This window comes from Ziziphus jujuba, chromosome 10 (genome assembly GCF_031755915.1).
Source record: "Ziziphus jujuba cultivar Dongzao chromosome 10, ASM3175591v1".
NCBI classification, from domain to species: domain Eukaryota; kingdom Viridiplantae; phylum Streptophyta; class Magnoliopsida; order Rosales; family Rhamnaceae; genus Ziziphus; species Ziziphus jujuba.
Window position 1 is genome coordinate 28,782,615 of NC_083388.1, and position 19,960 is coordinate 28,802,574.

Consider the following 19,960-nt stretch of genomic DNA (forward strand, 5'->3'; position numbering starts at 1 on the left):
GTATAACAAAAATTGTAAAATGAGTGAATTCGGTGTTAAATATAATGTTGTCTGAATCGTAAGAAATTTAGGTACTTGGTCCCAGCAAAAACAAAATGATGTTTGTGTGTCATCATGGCAGATCGTATTTAACATCTCCAAGATATAGACCGCATGCAGGTGCCATAGGACTAGCAGCTGTTACGGCCCTTGCTTCCAGGATCCTTTTAACTGCAGTAAATTAGAACAAAATAAGAACCAAAAAAAGAAAAAAAAAAAATATATATATATATATAGAGAGAGAGAGAGAGAGGGGGGGCAATCTACCATCGGATGTTGTTAAATCTCCAATGCCAACCGATTTGAGTACACCCACCAGCAGTCTGACCTGAGTCATTTTCCAGTAATCTCAGTAAACAGCCAACAAAAGAAACCCTGCCTATACAACTCTCGACATAGAGAAGAAAAGGAAACTCCCAAAAACCAAATGGTAAGAGAGAGCATCTACACCAACCTGGTGGTAAAGAAAAGACCGTGCCCGTGCTGTTACAACGAAGCATCTGTGTCTTCTTCTCAGCCCAAATTTTACATTTATTGCACCATTGGAGCATGTTAACCTGTCATCACTGGAAACACTAATTGAAGGCCACATGTTGTTCAAGCTTGCATGAGTAGGATCTTTCTGGGATAAACTAGTCTGTCTTCTCTCCATTATAGAAGGAAAATAAGGAGTTGGAACCACCTCAGAAACATTTAGTTCATCTAATGTTCTTATAGGTGACTTTGCCTGCAAAACCATATCTAATTTATTTTTTGCCAGTAGTACGAACTAAAATATTGAAACAACTTCCAACACATTAGCTACAATCCATAAATAATCAAAAGGACGGTTCAAGGTGTGGGATAAACGCCCATCAAACAAATATTAATCATACATGCACCAAGATTCATTTCTATGGCCTTGCCATCAACAATCACCAAAAAATATGAGCATCATAAGAGATTAGGATGAACCTGACAACCAGCTGCCCTGAAGGAACTAAAATCATGAAGTCCAACAAGAACTTTACAAGCTTCCTACATAGAGATGAACATATGTGATTTTACTTTGGACAGATTAAACATTCTAATGTATATAATTAGGTAAACAAAATATAGTTTTTATATGTTTAACGAACCTCCATAGCAAGAAGATCTAGCTCCTCAGGCACATGCCATGCACGGTCTTTCTCAAAAGTTGACAGTGGTTCTGGCCCAGACATCAAGCGATAAAAGTACCTGAAAGGTTTTTTAATGGAACAAATTATACATTTAATTTCTTCAAGCCTGTATCTCAACCACTGAAAGATTTCCTTTCTAACCAATTCATACTTCACAGAACCACAGCTATATATAACATAGTTTTGTTACCAAATCATTAGGTAAAACTACACAATTTAGTGTGATTGTTGTGTTGATATATCTTAAACATGGTTCATAGAATGGATGTATGATCTTCAACAATAGTTGCATATTCTACCAACATAACTTTAGATTCATGGGTACCTACGTGCGCTCTTGAGCTTTATATCTAGCATGAAAATCAGGCGGAACACTTCGAACATCAACTACCATAATGTCCCCTTCATTCTTCTGACAAAACCAAATGGGAAAAAATAAAAATAAAAAAAGAATCAGCAGCTTAAATGTGAATTTATAATTAAGTAGACGCAAAGCCCAAGGCAAAACAAAACTAAAGGAATTCAAGTTTAATCTGATACAACATCCAAGATTCCAGAAATACATTGAACTCTCTGTATCGAAAACTGATGACCCTGCTGGAATATGGTGCAAGCTCAATGACATATTTTGGCCCCCTCTCCCAGAGTATTTTTGGTTACCCTATAATCTTTTTGGACGGTTACTCAAATTTAGTTGAGGACATTTAAGCCAAAGTGATTGAAAAATCACAATTATTTCACCCATCTAAAAATGGCTGAGGGAGAGGAGGGACAGTCACCAATCAAAACTACAGAATGAAAGGTGATGCATACCCCAACTTACCTTAATTTGCTTGGAGGTGAAGAGTTAATAACATTGTCAAGTGGGTTAATCATTAATCATAGAGATTAGAAAAGAGGCATACATAAAATTTTTTATTAATGCTGGCTTGGTTTTAAAGAGACCGCACCTGTAAAAAATGGTTAACAGCTCTTTGGACCACACCAGGTTCATGAGGTGGTAACTGCATTTTAGAAAAAATGATGACAGTCATAAAAATTGGTCAAAAATATATGTAGCTCTGTAACTTGAATGATACAGCACAACAGATGACTTACTAAAATATTGAGAAAGCAAAACTAGAAGATCATTTAGAGTAGGTTCATGGGTGTGTCTTTAAGAGGAGAGAAGTTATTTTTCATAGAAGTATTGAAATATTGTAAAGGACCAATCTACTGCTATCAAGACTTGACAAGAATTCGAGGAAAGTCTATTTCATAAGAGATAAAGCAAGTTCATCCAAAATGCATGCTCCGTTGCATATGCATTAGATACACACTCAAGCAGAGTAAAGAACCAAGATGCTGATTTGTTCATTTTCAAAGTTTGCATTTTCCTTTTTCCATCACGTGGAGCCCACTTGCCAAACTGAATGCATATGAACAAGGAGAGTAAAAATAACACTAGTAAATGAGGAAATTCGATAGAAATGGGCCATAAAAGAATAATAACAATGAATAACATTGCTACCTTAGACACATACTCCAGAACTTAGGTATATTGAAAAAGCAAGCATGTTATAAAATTCTCATCAAGTCAAATTCTCAGTAGCACCATCCCACCCTTGCAAAGAATATCTAGATTCATAAGTGAAATTTTGCAGGTTGCTTACCACTTCACCAGGCTTCCTTTTGCTTATGCGTTCCACATCTACATGACAAACATTTGATAGGGCGTGCACTCCTGCATCCTGCATTATAAAGAAAGAATAAGCCCATATCATTTCCTAACAAAACACGTCAAAAGTGGATCAGTTTATCCCACAAGGCATGCACTCCTGCGTCCTGCATCCTACATTTGTTTCTCAAATTTCTAATGTACAAAAATTAGTTAGTGAGAGCTAAGGATTTCTCTCATGCATATTAATGCTATGGAGTATAGCACTTTTCTCTGATTTCCAACTTGTTAATGTCTTCATTGTCCTGAAAACTTCCATATTATGTACTGTGGTCCCCAAATATTTTTCGACCTACCATGATTTTACGAGATAGGGTAAAACACTATAATCCTCTACTTTCGTATTAAGTTGAGATGACGAAAAACAGATGCTAAAGTTGAACAAATATCAGGTTTTCAATTACAACAATTAGACATGCGAGAAACAATCCAGGTTGTTATCAACTCAACGTAAGATTTTTAGTTTATGCACAAGAAAATCCCCCATTCCCAGGTTATGGCGTCAAATTTCTTACGCTTGTTCCCCTATAATTGTTAGTAATAACGAAAAGTTGGATAGAAAGAAAATCATAAACTTACAGTTCGACTGGAGCAAAAAATGGAGACCGGTTGGCCGATAAATTTGTGAAAAGCTTCCTGTAAAAACGATTAAACCCAAATTTAGTCCCTTTTTTGAATTATTGGCTGATGAGAAAGAAAAATGAAGGAAAGTGTGAATACAATTTGGGGAATGATGAAATAAAGAAGAGTGAAACTGAAACCACCTCAAGAACGCCGACGACAGTACGGCAATTGGGCTGCTTCTGAGAGCCGGAAAAGCGAGTGCCAATGTACTCAATGGCGACGAGATAACGCTGAAGTTTAGGATTTTGGGCAGACATGTGTGGTGGATGAGAATCAGCGATGGAGAGTGGTTGTTGTTGTTGTTGTTGGTTGTCGTCACTGAGAAGATCGTCTTCGGATGAGTCGGTGGTTTTTGCGAGCTTTGAAGGCCTAAGCTGCTGGGTGGTAATGGTTTGGCAGTCAGTTTCCAGTGGATGTTTGGAATTCTCTGTCATGGCTTCCGACAGACACAGACAGAATTTGAAGCAAGGAACGAAGGAAGGAAGGGCTTCAACTGCTTGCGAGACAGCGCTGGTGTGCTTTCTGTTTGGACACTTGGTTTAGGAGGGCTTTTGGTTTTTTAGTATGTATTTCTTTTATTAAGCAATTTCTTTTGTAAACTGTAGTATCAAAAAATAAAATTTACATATATATATATATATATACACACACACATTAGAATTTGATAAATGTATCTATTTAATAATTCAAATCGTTTTTTTTATGGTTAAAAAAAAAAAAAAGGTCAAAGCATATATATATATATAATGTCAAAGTTTTATACTTTTTAGAATAAAAATGATCACTGTTTTGTTTTTTACTCAACTTTTTGTCAAATGTCAAATTTGAATATTTGAGTTATAATTTATATTAGAAGTGAACAAAATTTTTGCCTCAAGAAGCTGTTTACAAGCGTTGTCGTATTTTCAAAGAAACGGGGTATATTTGACATGCACGCACACATACAATCATAGCTCTGTAGTCTTTTTTCCTCGTTCTTTGTTGAGATGAACTTTATTTCTTTGAACTTGGTTTATGGGCTGGACTACGTGTCATATTTTGTTTTCTCTATATGCATTGTTTTATTGTTTGTGTTTGTTGTTCTCCATGGATACCTTTCAACTGTTCTTTTGTAGTGTGCGATTTTGGAGTATTCCTGTTCTAAACCTTCTCTGTTACTTGATTTAATGTTGTCTAATTCAAGTAAAATTGGATTGCTTAAAATCTTCAGATTTCTCATTATCATAGATTTTGTTTAGTGGAATCTTATCATCTTTATTGTTAAATTAAATTTTAAATGAGTACCATAATATGGAATAGCTTCAAGCATAGAAATTGTATATTGTAAAGTGGGTGCTTGGATTGAGTTTTTCAGATGAAAGGTTAAATTAAATCTAAGTTGCCTCCTATTGGTAAATTGGTATTTAGCACTTGTAAAGGGGGAGATTGGATTGAATACCTGCGCAAAAACAATCCAAGTGTTTTTATCTCCTTGCCTTTCTTTTTTGTTTAGAACAAATGTTAAAAAGTCCTCTTGTTGGACTATAGGATGAAAAAAGCATTGTAAATTCACGAGAAACTCAAGAAGGGGTTGTAGATTCAGTGAAAGTGTCGTAAATTCAGGAAATCGTAGGCAGCCAAGAAGTTTATTTTTACTTTCTTTCCTTCTTTTTTCATTTTTTGTGAAGCCTGGAGGTATAAAATATTTGGTTTTGCCAATTAGAAGAAGCCAAGCTATGTTTCTGCATGGTTCCGTAAAGGCTAAGATTTGATCTAAACCACTGAACTAGCATCGCACTGCCGGCCACTTCACGCCTTTCCAGTCCATCTCTTGGATTAAGCTCAAGGCCAAGGCCCCCCATTCAATGGCTTTTAGTTCCGCAGCCTGAGAAATTGTTATAGCAAGCAATTAGTCGAGGGTGAGGGGTGAGCCTCTTGATTTGCTTGCTATCATTAACCAAAATACGGTCCCTCCATCGGGGCTTCTTAATTAGTTTGAACTAAAATTCCTCCTCCGTACCATTCTCTCCCATGTGATCATCACCACTTGAACTTGGGCTACACACTACCTACGTCTGCCTTCTTCAAAATATTCCATCATTCCTCATTTCCCATATCGGATACAGGAACGAGGCCAACAACAGGCCAGGTAACACATTCTCTTCCTCCCCCACACATCTCCACAGGAGGAGGATATGAGCACCAAAAACACTATAATCCTCCACAGTATCACAGCAGAAGCTATCCAACCTTAAGCCCCACTTGCTACTAAAACCCACAGCACCCACCCGGTTGCCTGACAATCTTTTTGAGCACCTGAACAACGACTAACTGTTTCTTCTTCGGCGCCACACATATATAGAGCAAAGTCACCTTTCCTTTTCCGGTTCTTCCAAAAATGATGCTTTTTAATGGCAACGCACTGGAAGCGAGCCTCCACAAACAACATTTTCAATCTTTCATGAATATCTGACTTCCATCTCCTACCCTCTAATAAAATGGTGGCAGCTTTTCACAGAGAATAATCCAATCCATTCTTGCTTCCTGTCCAAACCAGCGTGTTATTTATTTATTTATTTTTTTTTATTAAAAATATCTGATACAGTTTCCTCATCAAATAATTAGAGCTTATATTATATTTAACATACTAAATATTCATCATTTGGTGACCGGGTTCCCATTAATTCTGCCACTCTTCTATCCCCTCCTACTTTCACTGAAGGAAGGAACCTTAATTTCCATGAATCCACGGGTCACTCCCTGTTCCACGTATCTCCCAATGTATCAAAAGAACTCACAATACTTCTCCAATCTATAAAAGACTGGTTATGTTATGTAGATCCCTTTGCCCTTTTTAACACTCTCGTCCTGGCTTTCCTCTCCTTTGCCAACCTTCCACCCCAACCTGGTGCTTTTAAAATGTATATGTTAAATCATGTATGTGTGTGTAACTTTTTTAACTACTTTTCCTTTTTTTTTTAAAAACAAAAAAAAAATTAATAATAATTATTAAAAAAAAAACAAAATAAATAAAATAAAATAAAAACTTAGAGAACATAAAAATAAAAAACTTAGATAACTTTTAAAAAAAAAAAAAAAGAATAAGAAACCTTAAGAAAACTTTATAGCACTTACTTCAAAAAAACTAAAATAAAATTTTTTAAAAAATCGTAGAAAAACTTTTCAAAAAATTAAAAAACTTAGAAAACTTTTAAAACTTATGAAATTGAATAAAAAAAATTAAGAAAACTATAACAACTTACTTTAAAAACTTTTAAAAAAATTCAGAAAACTTAGAAAACGTAAAATACTAGAAAAACTTACAGAACATTAAAAATGAAAATAAAAACTTATAAAACCATTTTTTTCTTTTTTTTTCTTTTTTAATTTCACTAAAATTATATAAAAAAAAATTCTAACTAAATTTGAGACTTATTTATTTTTAAATCCAATTGGCAACTATATTTATGTTGATAAATTTTACTTTACCAGTATTTTAAGTTTTTTAGGATGGCAATTTTTTAGGGTGTATAGAGTTATATTACATATATATATATATATATATATATATAGAGAGAGAGAGAGAGAGAGCGCAAAACGTTATCGTTATAATAACAATTTCTATCTTATTTTTATAATAATTTATTTTTCCTTTTTGGATTGAAGAATAAACCAAGCCAAGCCCGGGTCTGCCCAATAATACCAGACCTTAACCTGACAGTTGCTGCGTTTTCTTTGCAGTTTTTACCACCAATGAATATTTACTACTAAGCGAAGAGTTTAACTATAGCAACAAATGCCGATTGACTTGTTGCAGCCTCTGAAGTCCAATTAGCCCCCAATCAACGGCTTGGCTTCCATTATTTGTAGCTTTTCCTTGTACAATCCAAAAAGCAACTACTACTCTCATCCATGCTCTAGGGGAAAAGGCATCTGTCATTCAATCCCCACACGAGAGAAACTAATATTTATTGAAATCAAACTCCAAATGGAAACACATTGAAATTCCAACCGACAACTTAATTGTTTCACCGACAAATAACCTACAAAACTAAACCCTGAAAAACCAACTTAAAAAAAAATATATATATATATATATATATAAAAGGAAAACAAACTCGGAATAGAACATGATCAAATGAAATAAAGATTGAAAGAGACAAGGAAAAGAATAAATCTCTGCACCTATAGTGTGTTGCCATTAAACTATTTAATGCCTAGGGACACAAATATAAGAAACATAATGACTAATCTCTGCTATTCATGGGCCAGCGCCACTGAGGGAGAGATTTTTGGTGAGATTGATAAGAGCTGTAGGATCGCTTCTCTTGGTCCCAGCAGATTCAACTTCAACCTTCCTTTCCACTGCTTTTACATGCTTCTGCATCAAAGATGCACACAAATATTTATTAAAGAATCAATTACCATAATAAGACAACAAATCCAGGCTTCATTATCTTCACTTTCCGTTTGTCAAAAAGGAAAAAAATACATTGCAATGCCATTTGCATGTGACTCGATATGACTAATGAATATCATTGAGCATTTGAATGTAATCGCAGCAGGCCTAAAAATCAAACACACAGGAATTCATTCATACTTCCACTTTGACCCAATTGCTACTAATAACCTAACTAGTAAAAAAGCCAAAATTAAATAGCATTATTAGAATGAAAATGAACTTACAGCAAAATCACCATTGTTGTAAATCTCCATTTGTAAAGTCGCAGGTTTATTGCTTCTTTTGGCATGAAGCAACTTTTCTCGATTATCATAGAAACAGAAATCATCTAACAATGACATTTTTGCTGTGTAGCTCTTAAATATATTCAACATTTCCAAACCCTGATTTAATCCAATCTGCAAATTACAACAAAGACAGCAATTTATGTTCTCTCGATTTTCTAGCAGAAAAGAAGGATTCATAGGAAAGACAAGATGTAAACTTAAGAAAAAAGCAAAATCTAGCCCATCCAAATGGACCAAATAACAGACCCTACACCAGATCCAACATTTTACCTTTTCAACAAAAAACAAATAAAAAGAATACGACTATTTATTAGAAGACCCAACATATTTCAATGTCTAAAATAAGTAAAAAGAACAAATAATATTAACAAGGGAAAGAAGAAAAAGCAGATGAAAAAGAAAGAAAGAAGCTTTACCTCTTGGGTATCACGGCTAAAAGTGACAGGCCTATTATCATTGGATTCAAGGATAATGTGCCGCAACTGAGTGTTGGGTATGTCTTTTATTATATGCCATTTTACTGGGAAGAACCCATTCCACTTGTCAACTTGCCAGAAACCCATGTTCTTATTAAAATCTACCCGCCCAATCATCTCAGCTAAACCAACAAATTGTCCACTTCCATTTACCTGAGGCAAAAGGAAGGAGGAATTAAGTTATATGCCAAGGCATATTCAGATATTCCATAACAAAATTATACAAAAATCAATGCATGTATGTCTGTATACCAATGAAGAAGTCAACAAAATTTTGAACTCTCACGAAATAGACATTTACTAAACTCACCGAGAAGAAGAGGAATATTGGGCATTGTGTGCCTGTTTCATTCGTTTTCATTTCCGCATCATGGAATGCTGCATCTAGTTTTTTATTTCCATTTGGCGTACTAGCCCAAACATCATACTTAATGGATTTATGAATGTCATCTTCACTGTAGGACTTGATGACATAAAATTTTGCACATTCATAATCAGTTTGAAATTCAGGTAGGTTACATCGATCTCTACGGGTTGTAAATCCCAGTTCTTCTTTCTCAACTGAAGAATCTGAAGAACTACTCTTGTTACTGGACCTTGGCCCACGGGTCAATTCAGTTGAGGCTTCAAAATCTCCATTCCTGTTATTTTTATGCTTTGACTTAAATCCATCGTTTGCAGTCCATATTCTCCCATTTGGCTTGTAGGTAGTAGGACCATTGAAGGGCAACAAAGCTTGTTTCTGATTAGCAAACGATGAAAACCTCCCAACTGGGGGGTATCCCTTCAAAAGACCAGCTGAGAAATCTGAACCCAAATGAGGCACCTGTAATTATTTCACATAATTTAATAAATAAAAAAAGGTGAAAGGATAAATGACTTGAGGGCATAATTATGTTAGATAATCATGAAAAACAAATTTAAAACACCATAAATAGAGAGATTTTTTCATGATCATGGTCCTATAACAAGTAGGAAATCTAACATTACTATGACTAAACAGAATTCTGCTAAAACAATTGTCGATTCATCATGCATATCATTACAGTGACAAAAGTCCACTGAAGCAAGCTCTATTGCAAGTGCTCTGTTCCTTTCATAGAAATGTAAAGCTCACTGCAGTTAACGGCAGGCTTTGCCTTTCAGGAAGACATACCAGGGAAAAAGAAATAATAAAACAAAGTCCATAATCATACAAATAAGTACACATAGACTTATTTCAAACACACATAATTATAAATTTCTTACCAAAAATTTACATCATAAATAAAACCACCAAAACAACCTATGCCACCAGGCTATGGTTCAAGCAATATGATGAAACATCTAACAATTATGCATCATCATAAAAATTTCTACAAATTACAAACCTTGTTTAATGGTTTGATAGGTTGTGTATAAGGAAGAGACTTAGAGAATTTGCTAGTAGCATTGCCATTAGTTTTCATAGAGTTAAAGCCATTTGACCTTGCTAAACCAGTAGAACCTGGACCACTCTTTGCATTTCCAAGACCAACATTTGTTCCATTTGGAACATCTCTAACAAATGTTGTGTCCCATGAATAGCAAGGAACAGCTTCTGAACCATAAGATACAGGTTGTTGTAGATATCCTGAGGAAGAAAAATATTGTTGTTGACCAACATTTTGTCCATCAACTCCCATAATAGTCCCGGAAGCATATGGGTTATAACCAGGGAGGTAATAGACCAGCGATCCATTTTCTGATTGCATACCCTGGAGCAGGTACCAAATGGAAGTAACAAAGTCTCAGTGACTTCAATTATTAATGCAATGCCTCTAGTAAATTTTCAATAGAATGTAAATTCAACTTCTTCCATGTTATCAGAATGAATTAAGAAAAATAGAAGGACGCAGAACATACTGTATGGGAACCATTAGGATGAAAATAACCATGATCATCCATTTGTGTAAAAGATCCATTATATCCTGTAAAATAACCAAGCAATTTCAAATTTCACTTATGAAATGTACAGAACTAATAATAGGTGCAAAGTAGTCTTAAGCTTAAGTAAACTCCAATTGATAGAGAGAGAAGGAAGATGGTGATGCATATACTATTCCAACTTTCCCTTAATTGATTCTTTACATAGCATGCACAGAATTGTTAGAAGTTTCCTTAATTAATTGCACAAGGAAAGGGTTCGTTCTTGAATGGTTACTTGATTTGATGCATGGGTTTAGAAATGAAAGAATTCCAAGATTAATTGCACATGGTCTAGAAAATTTCCCTAAGATAAACACACAAAGGGAAAGGGAAGGGATGAAATGGACACCCTTCTTGCACATCCGTGGCAATGCAAGGAGGTAAGGGTCAGGCAATGTATTAAGCTCCTTAATTCATACCTTTTGTCGATTCATGTTTCTATAAAGCAAAATTTAGAAACTATTAGTTCAGACCATGCTTAAAGACGAAGGGCCATGCAATGTATTAAGCTCCTTAATTCATACCTAATGGTGATTCAAGTTTCTAAACTTAGAAACTATTAGTACAGACCATGTTTAAAGGCAAACAATCATTTTAACATCTAACCTGGGTAATAATAATTGTAACAGCTAGTTGGTGGATTTTGAACACCATGCTCTCCAACTGACTCCTGATCAGTCTCACCTTTGATGATAGAGGTGACATCTCCCGAGGATGATATGGAGGAGGTCAAATCAGATGGTATTCCATCCTTTAGAGACGCCTGCAGATTTTGGGAAAGAAAGGGGAAAAAAAAAATAGTAAAACAGGATACAAACATTGTCAAAATACAATAGTATCACCAGAAAACCTGACGTCCCCAATACAAAAATTTAGTGCTACTCTTTATAGACAACCATGCTCAAGCAAGCAGAGCACTGAAACCCATTAGTTAAAGAAACGGATACTAACAGATACTTACTGAAAAGAGGAAATTAAAAAAAAATATATGGAACATACCAATGTTTGGTCACCCAAACCATTTATGGGATCAGACTTTTGTACTGTTGCAACAGGTTCAGCTGGGTTTTTACAGTTAAGAAAATCATCATTTGGTTGAGCAGCGAAGTAATAGAATGTATTCAATACAACAAAGCAATCAAGTGTAATAAAATTGCAATGAATTGGTCCTAGTCCATCCTACTAAACAAAGGCAAAGACATCAATGACATAAGGAACAGTACACACCAATGCTTCTTCATTTCCATGACAAACATATTGTTGAAACCTATTAATTATCAAATTCATGCAACTAGTGCCAGAAAGTTAAACAACCCAGATAATATTCATCGCAATAATACACATCCATCGATTAAAAAAAAATGCTTGGCAATATGCTTGGTTTTAGAAAAGTTCATACAGGTACACCAGAAATAAGAAAAGGTTAATATAATTACTAGAACTAGTAAAAAAAAAGGATACTTTTTTCAATTTTCTTCTCGCCAGCCATTAGCAGCTCTCCAAAACCCAAATCACCCTAAAATCAAACAAACAACACAGAAGAATAAGGATTAATCAGAAGGAAAACCATGTCTTTATAGCTTAGCCAAAAAGACAACAAGTGCTTTCTAGAAGTACAACTTTCCCAAACCAAACAGAGCACCAATTATAGTAAAAGAAATCCCGTCGAACTTACTCGCACGCTTTTCCGTAAATATGAATTTACCAAAATAGTAAATAGCAAAACACAATTTTTAGAAAGAGAGGGCGCAGCTTATGCAGAGGCGCATATTAGCAAATGCCAAGAATTTGATTGAGCCAAAGAAGATTCGATTCCCTTTCCCCTTCTAATAACGACTAATGGGTTTTTGCTTTTTATTTATTTATTTTTTTTTTATTTTTTCCATCTTTCGCTGACAGAAACTAAATACAGAAAAATATCTATACAACTCCATCATAGGAAAACAAATTAAAAAGCAAGATATCTAGAGAGGAATTGGAAATTAAAATTAATTCACAATAAAGCTATTTCCCTGCCCTTCCTTTCCTGCTTCAGGAAATCTATGCAATTTCCGAGCACAGCAAGCCCAAACCCAAAAAATTAAATTAAATTAAATTAAAAAAAAAAAAAGAAAAGAAGCAAAACTCCAATAAAATCAAAGTTGTCGAATTTCCTTTCTTTTCTTTTTTTTTTCCAAACAATATTTATTCTTGTATAATACTACATGAATTAGAACTGCAAGAATTTGATCAAAAGCAGTAAGCTCTAATAAAAAAATAACGTTTTAAAGTAACATCAATAGCTTGAATTTTTCACACAGAAAGAGTATTTAGAAGAAAACATGAAGTTAAAGAAAAAATAAGTAATGGAAGCTCGAGTTCGATCTCTCTGGCATGGTATTCCACGAATTCACAGAAGACTGCAAAAAATCGTAAGAGTTGAAAGAAAAACGAACCTAAAAGAACGTGGATCAAAACCGGTGGAACCGATCTGGGAGAATCGGAAAACCGCTTTTAGGTAGGAAAAGCGGTTTTCCAGAGACAGACACAGAGCTCGGTTGGAGTGTGGAGTAGACGACGAGGGCGAGGGCGAGCGTCGGGAGAAAGAGGGAAAGTGGAAGCGTGCAAATGTAGCCCTTAAACGTAGATCCAACGGCTAAGATTAGTTCTTGGTCTTACCAACAACAAACGAGGATCGTCGGATGAGGAGCCAAAGGGATTCTGTAGCAATATATGGGGAGCGAGAGCTTTATTAATATTAATATTTAGTATTTTAGTTGCTTTTCTCTTCTCGGTGGTTGTTGTTGTCGTTGTTGCTGGGAGGGAATTGGAATTTTGTAAGCCGGGCAGGACCGACCTTTTTTATTTGCCTGTTGTGGGTAAATGGATAGCGTGCAATTTACTCGAACTGACCAAAAACAATAAAAAAGTGGTTTTATTTTTTTATCTTCTCTCTCTATTTCAACTAAATAATTTTTGTAATATTTGAGAAAACTTGTGGTTTTATATGAATGATTATAAATGAATTATGAAAACCCAAAATTTCTTAGGTCTCGCTGGATGACTCCAAAACATAATGTTGCAAACAATAATTTGTTTTCTAATTGTAATTTGTTTGAAACTAATTGACAAACTTAACATTATGCGGTTTTTTAAGGTTTCGAACTTCAGTGATTTATTATTATTATTATTATTTTCGATAAGAATGAAAGAAATGAATTTGTTTCAGGAAATTTCATCTAAATATTGGTGGTGCTACTACTACTTACTATTCCAACACAAACAAACACAAGAACGCGAAAAGCTGGGCTTAAGCTTTGAAGAATCTAATATTGGACTTTGAAGTCCTCAAAGGTAAGATGGACCCAGGTTGGCGGCCCACAATAACTGTTGGGCTTTGTAGATGTCTTGTAGGTATGATTAATTAACTTTCGGCCCACGCGCTCTTCCCGTGGAAAACGCTTTCTGACTTTTTATTATTATTATTTTTATTTTTCTAATTAAAGTCCAAATTATATTGTAAATATATAGGATTTCCCATTGTATATTAATAATGGCAAATGTTACAAAGATGACGCACGCAAAAAAATAACCTTTGTAAAGAAGCTTCAACAAAAAGTGAAAGTAGTGATTGTAATGTTCGGACTAGAGAAACGAAAATTTCGATGTGTGAGTGGTATACATGTCATAAAATAAGAAAAAGTAATATAATACAAAAAAGAACGCGCCAATATTGATTAAACAGACATCACAAAAGCACGTATGCGACACGATTCACCTCATAGTTTTTAGTCCTAAATTAATCCCTCTCTAACTATATACTAATTTGCTATTTTTAAGGAAATCAAAAGAAACAAATAATTAAAAGTAATAAGAAAAAAGCAAGCCACTTTAATAGTGAAAAAAGAAAAAGGTAAAGAAGCAATTGAGGGTGGGGTGTTTTGGTTGTGGCCGGGATGATTTGTAAAATTGATTGTTAATAAGAGATGGAGATGTATGAATTAGTAATGAATATTTTTAAGGAAACAAAAATTAAAGGTGATGTTTGTTGTTGGGGCTGGGATTGGGGGAAGAGGAAGAAGAGGAATTAGGATGGAACTCGGAGAGCATATGGACGACATCTCTCATGGTAGGCCTCTCGACGCTGTTGTCTTGGATGCAGAGCATGGCAATGAAGAATAAGTGCATGAGCCGCTGCTGTTCCTGCTGTTGACTAGTGGAATTGGAGGAAGAAGAAGAATTAGAAGAAGCAGCAGAAGAAGAAGAAGAAGAAGAAGAAGATAGCCTTGGATCCAGAATGTGGACTAGCTCTTCTCTGCGCCAGTTGGAGGTTGCTTTCTTGCACCACTGCACTATGTCCACCCCTTCCCCAAACTCACCCCCTACCGGACGACGCCCCGTCAGCAGCTCCAGCAGCACCACCCCATAACTGTACACGTCACTCTTCTCGTCCACCCGAAGTGTGTACGCGTACTCTGCAGTGCAATTCATTTTTCTTTTTTTAGTAACTCCAAATCCATCCATAACTATATATATATCAAAACCAATATGTGTGTGTGTGTGTGTGTGTGTGTGTGTGTAGATATAGTAATTTATTAAAAGGCTGGCTGGCTTGCTTTCACGAAACTCAACGTCACTCCTACCCTGTCATATTTTAAGATTGACCTCTCGAATTCTGAATTCCAGATTTATAAATAAATATATAACTGTATGGACCCCCACCCCCACCTCTCTCCACCTGCCCTCTTTTCAGTCTTAATTTGGTCTACTGCACTGTATGTACAGATGGATCGAACTTAGTGATTGAATTTGTTGTGCTTACCGACGCAAACCATGCAACAAAATTATGTTACCATTTGTTTTTTTTTCTTTTTTCTTTTTTTCTCTCTGTCCTGCCTGCCTGCCTGTCTGCCTGCTTGCCTGCGTGCGTGCCACAAGTCACGGGTGGTCTAGTGGTTTTCAATATTTGGATTGCCACTTACTAACCTCTCTTTATGATCTCACTCCTCACTCACCCTCTATTCCCAATACCAAAATACCATCTTTGCTACTCTCTGTTATTTTCCTCTACGAGCATTACCAAATTCTACACTCTCTACTCTCTAATAGTTTCCTCTTCGCTACTTTTTTCTTTTTTGGGTAGAATCCTCTACGGTAGGCTTGCTATTTGCTTTTTGAATATATTAATTGTTAATTCTGGCGTTTTCAATAAATTAGATTAACGAGCTAATTATAAGTTAATAACTCCCACTTCTTAAACCAACCAAACCATATGGCTATTTGACTGTAATCAACCCACAAATTTTTGAAACTGTTGACTGGCTATTGACTGATGGACTAACTAACTAAACTAACAAAAACATATTGAACCGATCGACTACGACTGGAGCGTAGAGATAGGCAGCTCTGCTAAAGGTTATAGCTAGCATATGTGTATACATATATATATATATATATATAAGTAGTATATGGCGGAAAGCGGATAGCAGATAGCAGATAGAAATAAACAAACAAGTAATATTTTAATGATAAATAAATAATAAAAATAAATATTAATATCATGGAGGATACAATTTACACATGGTAGTTAGTTTAAAGATGTGTAGGAGCGCATACCAGGAGCAATGTAGCCATAAGAGCCTGCAATTGCTGACATGCACTCGGAGGCACCACCCCCTTGGAACAAGAACTTGGCGAGGCCGAAGTCAGCGACGTGGGCTTCGAAGGTGGAGTTGAGCAAAATGTTGTTGGACTTGACGTCCCGGTGAACAATGAGGGGAGAGCAATCATGGTGGAGATAGCAGAGGCCTCTGGCAGCTTCAATAGCAATTTTGTACCTCAAATTCCAGCCCAGCAATGATCCTTTCTTGCCATGCAAGGCCTCGCCGAGGGATCCGTTGCGCATGTACTCGTACACCAGCAGATTGGTGTCCTTGTTGGAGCAGAAGGCCAGCAATCTGACAATGTTCCTGTGGCGGATGTTTCCCAGCGTTTGGATTTCTGCTCTGAATCCATGGTCGTGGCCCATCCCTACGAGTTTCTTGACCGCCACTTCCACCCCATTTGGCATTTTCCCATGGTACACAATCCCGGCTCCTCCTCTCCCAATCACGTTGCCGTCCTTGACGCATTCCAGCACATCCGATACTTTAAATTCCACCTTCTGGAACGCCGTCATCTTCCACGACTCCGGGCGGCCGCCGCCGCCATTTCTGCTTTTGAAGGACTTGGCCTTCACTATGGCGGCGGCCGCGAACACCAGGGAGCACACCAGCAGCCCCACGGCGAATATCAGCTTGAAATCTGCTGCCGCTGCTTTTCTGGGCGTGCCCATTGCGCTCAAGTTGCAAGGATTGTTTAGCAGAGAACCGCAGAGGTGGGGATTTCCGGCAAACGACGAGGCGTTGAACAGGGAGAATTGGCCCGACTCCGGTAGCTTGCCGGAGAAATCGTTGAAGGAGAAATCCGCGGTGGTGAGGGTCTTCATGCCTCCGATTGATCTGGGAATTGTCTGGTTCAAGTGGTTTCTGGATAAGTTGAGGTAATTGAGGTTGCGAATGTTGGAGATTTCGGAAGGAACAGGGCCGGAGAGGTTGTTCTGGCTCAAGTCCAGGTAAGTGAGGAAGGTACAGTTGGCTATCTCCGGGGGGATTTGTCCGGACAGAGAGTTGTGGCTAATGTCGAGCTTCTGCAGATGATGGAGCTGCCCAATGGAAGCAGGGATGGGACCTGAGAACTGGTTTCCGCTGAGCAGAAGGATTTGAAGGGACGGAAATTTGGAGAGGGAAGTGGGTAAAGGACCGGAGAGGAGGTTGTTTGAGAGATTAAGGTGGGCTAATGATGATGACAGTGATGATGATGCATCTGATAGGGATCCAGAGAGATAATTGTTTTGCAGCTCTGCCAGATTTAGCAAAGGCAAGTAAATTAAGCCGTCCGGAATGCTTCCATTCAAGTAATTTTGCCCCAGTCTCACTCTGGTGAGGCTAGAGCATGCTCCCAAGCCTTCCGGGATGGGACCCAATAGGAAGTTGTTGAGGAGAATTAGTATCCTCAGCCGGCTGGAGGAGCAGAGGTTTGGGGGAATTGTACCGGTGAGCTTGTTGGACGACAAATCCAGCACCTGCAGCCTCCCATTCTGCCCAAGTTTCTGGGGAATTATCCCTGTGAAGTTGTTCATCCACAGCCCCATAGTCTCCAATTCCCTAAACTCCCCCGCGATGTAGTCCGGAATGGAGCCATGCAGTCGGTTCATGAAGAGGTTGAAAAGCTTGAGCCGCTTGAGATTCGCAAACTCCAATGGGATTTCTCCAGTGAGCATGTTGTTGGAGAGGTCAAGATACACCAAGCCCGTCAAGTTGCCTATCTGCCTTGGAATTGAGCCCGAAAGAAGATTGGTGTGCAGATACAGAGTGTCCAGAGCCTTCAAATTCCCAAGCCCGTGAGGGATTGGACCCTCCAATCCGCAGCTCGAGATATCCAAGACAACTAGATCAACCAGTTTCCCAAACTCCGCAGGAATCCCATCCTCAAAAACATTGTAATGCCCCAAGTAAATCTCTCTCACACCAGTGAGATTGGCCAGCTCACCGGGGATTTTGCCCTGAAGATCATTTCCAGAGAGGGACAAGTACTCCAGCCCAACCAAGCTCCCGTAGCTCGGTGGGATTGTGCCATAGAAGTAGTTGCCTCCGAGATCCAGGTGCCTGAGCTTCTTCAAGCTGGAAATGCCAAGGGGGAGGAGAGCAGCGAAGCTGTTGTCATATGCATCCAACACTTGCAAGTTTGGGATGCTGGAGTAGTTCCAATGCAAGCCGCCGTCGAACTGGTTGGCTGAAATGTTAAGGAATCGGAGGTTGGTCAAATTGCCAATCTCAATGCTGCCGGAGAAGTTGTTTCCCGCAAGCGAGAGGTGGACCAGCTGATCGAGTCTTGAAATCAGAGCCGGCGAAACAGAACCGCTCAAGCCCAAATCTGTCAGGTCTACTGAAACAACTCGTCCTCCTCTGGAGCATCCAATTCCACCCCACGAGCAAACCGAGCTTGGGCTTGACGAATTCCAACTGCTTAAAGCCGGCACGCCACGGAATTCAAAGCCTTGCTTCAGTGTCACTAGCACTTCATAATCACTGAGCAAAGAAGAAGCAAAACATGAGGAGGTACCCAGAACTGAGAGAAGTACTGTCAAAACAATATTGACAAGACTAGGGACCATGACCATGTTTGTTTGTTTTTTGTTTGTTTTCTTTCTTTCTTTCTTTCTTTCTTTTCTTTTCCTTCTCGGTAAATTACTTTGAACAAGATTGGGTTTGGAAGTACTCAAAGCAGAGAGGAAGGGATTTAAGCATCCAGGCAATGATGGATTTTCCAGAAAAGGATGGAAAAGTAGGAGGAATCTCAGAAACTTCAAGTGTGCATGGGCTTAAGGAATCAAACATCTTCACTGCGAAAGAGTCTTCAAATATAAGGAAGAAGCTAAGCCTCTCCTTTTCTTTCTCGCTTTCTCTCTTTCTTTTCTTTACTTTCAGAGTAGCTAGATAGGAAGGTTGAAATTCTGCTCTCTCAACTCTCAAGATGTTTATTATCTCTATATTTTGGTATCCTGGAAAAGCAAAAGAAACAGAGAAAGGAAGAGAACAAGGTTTAGTCAAATTATTAAAATGAAAAGAAATATATATTTATATATATATATATATATATTTGATTGGAGAAATGGAAATAAGAAGGCCGTTGGATAACAGAAATTTAAAGTAAAGATTAGGGGGAGGGAGGAGGCAAAAGAAAAAAAAAAAAAAAAAAAAAGCATATAAAGTGTTGTTGATGCTGCCTTTCTTTATTCATATGACAAAAATGCCCTTTAACTTTAATCAAAGGAATGCTCTTTATTGCTTTGAAATAGAGAGAGAGAGAGAGAGAGAGAGAGAGTTTGAATCATTGAAAATGGTTTCAATGTCCTGAATTAAGCTTTCTGTAAAATGGCTTCATTTATATATGTTCCACACGTTTTTTATGATATATGCAAATTTAAAGCTGGGAGAAGCTAGCGCCAAAACAGCAAAACTAAGCCACATGTATACAGATCAATATTGTTACGAGCTCATTTCTGGTGCTCCCGGGAGCACAATGGATTTTTTCAGTTTAGTACTGCTCCTACAATCCCACCTACATGTATAATATTATAGATGCCATATATTTATATACACGTGTGTATATTCATAAATTATGTAAGTATGCAACTTCTTTCTCGGATAGGTTTTATATATGCGAACGTAAATGCAACTCATTGGCAG

At 37.3% G+C, this 19,960-nt stretch overlaps 3 protein-coding genes across 5 annotated transcripts; all 3 read right to left on the reverse strand.

Moving 5' to 3' along the window:
* Positions 1-20: 20 nt before the first annotated feature.
* On the reverse strand, positions 21-4,110 carry LOC107412571 (uncharacterized). The gene is made up of 10 exons (XM_016020365.4): positions 3,681-4,110; positions 3,496-3,552; positions 2,852-2,929; positions 2,150-2,203; positions 1,529-1,611; positions 1,158-1,257; positions 994-1,056; positions 494-766; positions 307-367; positions 21-210 (listed from the first exon to the last, which is right to left on the reverse strand). The coding sequence occupies exons 1-10, from the start codon at positions 3,972-3,974 to the stop codon at positions 113-115; spliced, it is 1,161 nt and encodes a 386-aa protein (XP_015875851.3). The 5' UTR covers positions 3,975-4,110; the 3' UTR covers positions 21-112.
* Positions 4,111-7,453: 3,343 nt separating this feature from the next.
* Positions 7,454-13,482, reverse strand: LOC107412562 (YTH domain-containing protein ECT3). 3 transcript variants are annotated; one of them, XM_016020354.4, is made up of 10 exons: positions 13,127-13,482; positions 12,153-12,207; positions 11,691-11,752; positions 11,298-11,454; positions 10,629-10,693; positions 10,115-10,480; positions 9,055-9,570; positions 8,685-8,897; positions 8,206-8,379; positions 7,454-7,897 (listed from the first exon to the last, which is right to left on the reverse strand). In XM_016020354.4, exons 2-10 carry the CDS (start codon positions 12,178-12,180, stop codon positions 7,781-7,783), a joined length of 1,698 nt encoding a protein of 565 aa, XP_015875840.3. In that variant the 5' UTR covers positions 12,181-12,207; positions 13,127-13,482; the 3' UTR covers positions 7,454-7,780. The 3 variants fall into 3 exon arrangements, with proteins under 3 accessions (XP_015875840.3, XP_015875841.3, XP_015875839.3); XM_016020355.4 differs by having other exon boundaries at positions 7,454-7,900; positions 11,376-11,454; positions 13,127-13,481; XM_016020353.4 differs by having other exon boundaries at positions 7,454-7,900; positions 13,127-13,480.
* An 896-nt stretch (positions 13,483-14,378) lies between these two features.
* On the reverse strand, positions 14,379-19,330 carry LOC107412560 (leucine-rich repeat receptor-like serine/threonine-protein kinase BAM3). Its single transcript, XM_016020352.4, has 2 exons — positions 16,287-19,330; positions 14,379-15,145 (listed from the first exon to the last, which is right to left on the reverse strand). The coding sequence occupies exons 1-2, from the start codon at positions 18,889-18,891 to the stop codon at positions 14,703-14,705; spliced, it is 3,048 nt and encodes a 1,015-aa protein (XP_015875838.3). The 5' UTR covers positions 18,892-19,330; the 3' UTR covers positions 14,379-14,702.
* Between the last annotated feature and the right edge of the window lie 630 nt (positions 19,331-19,960).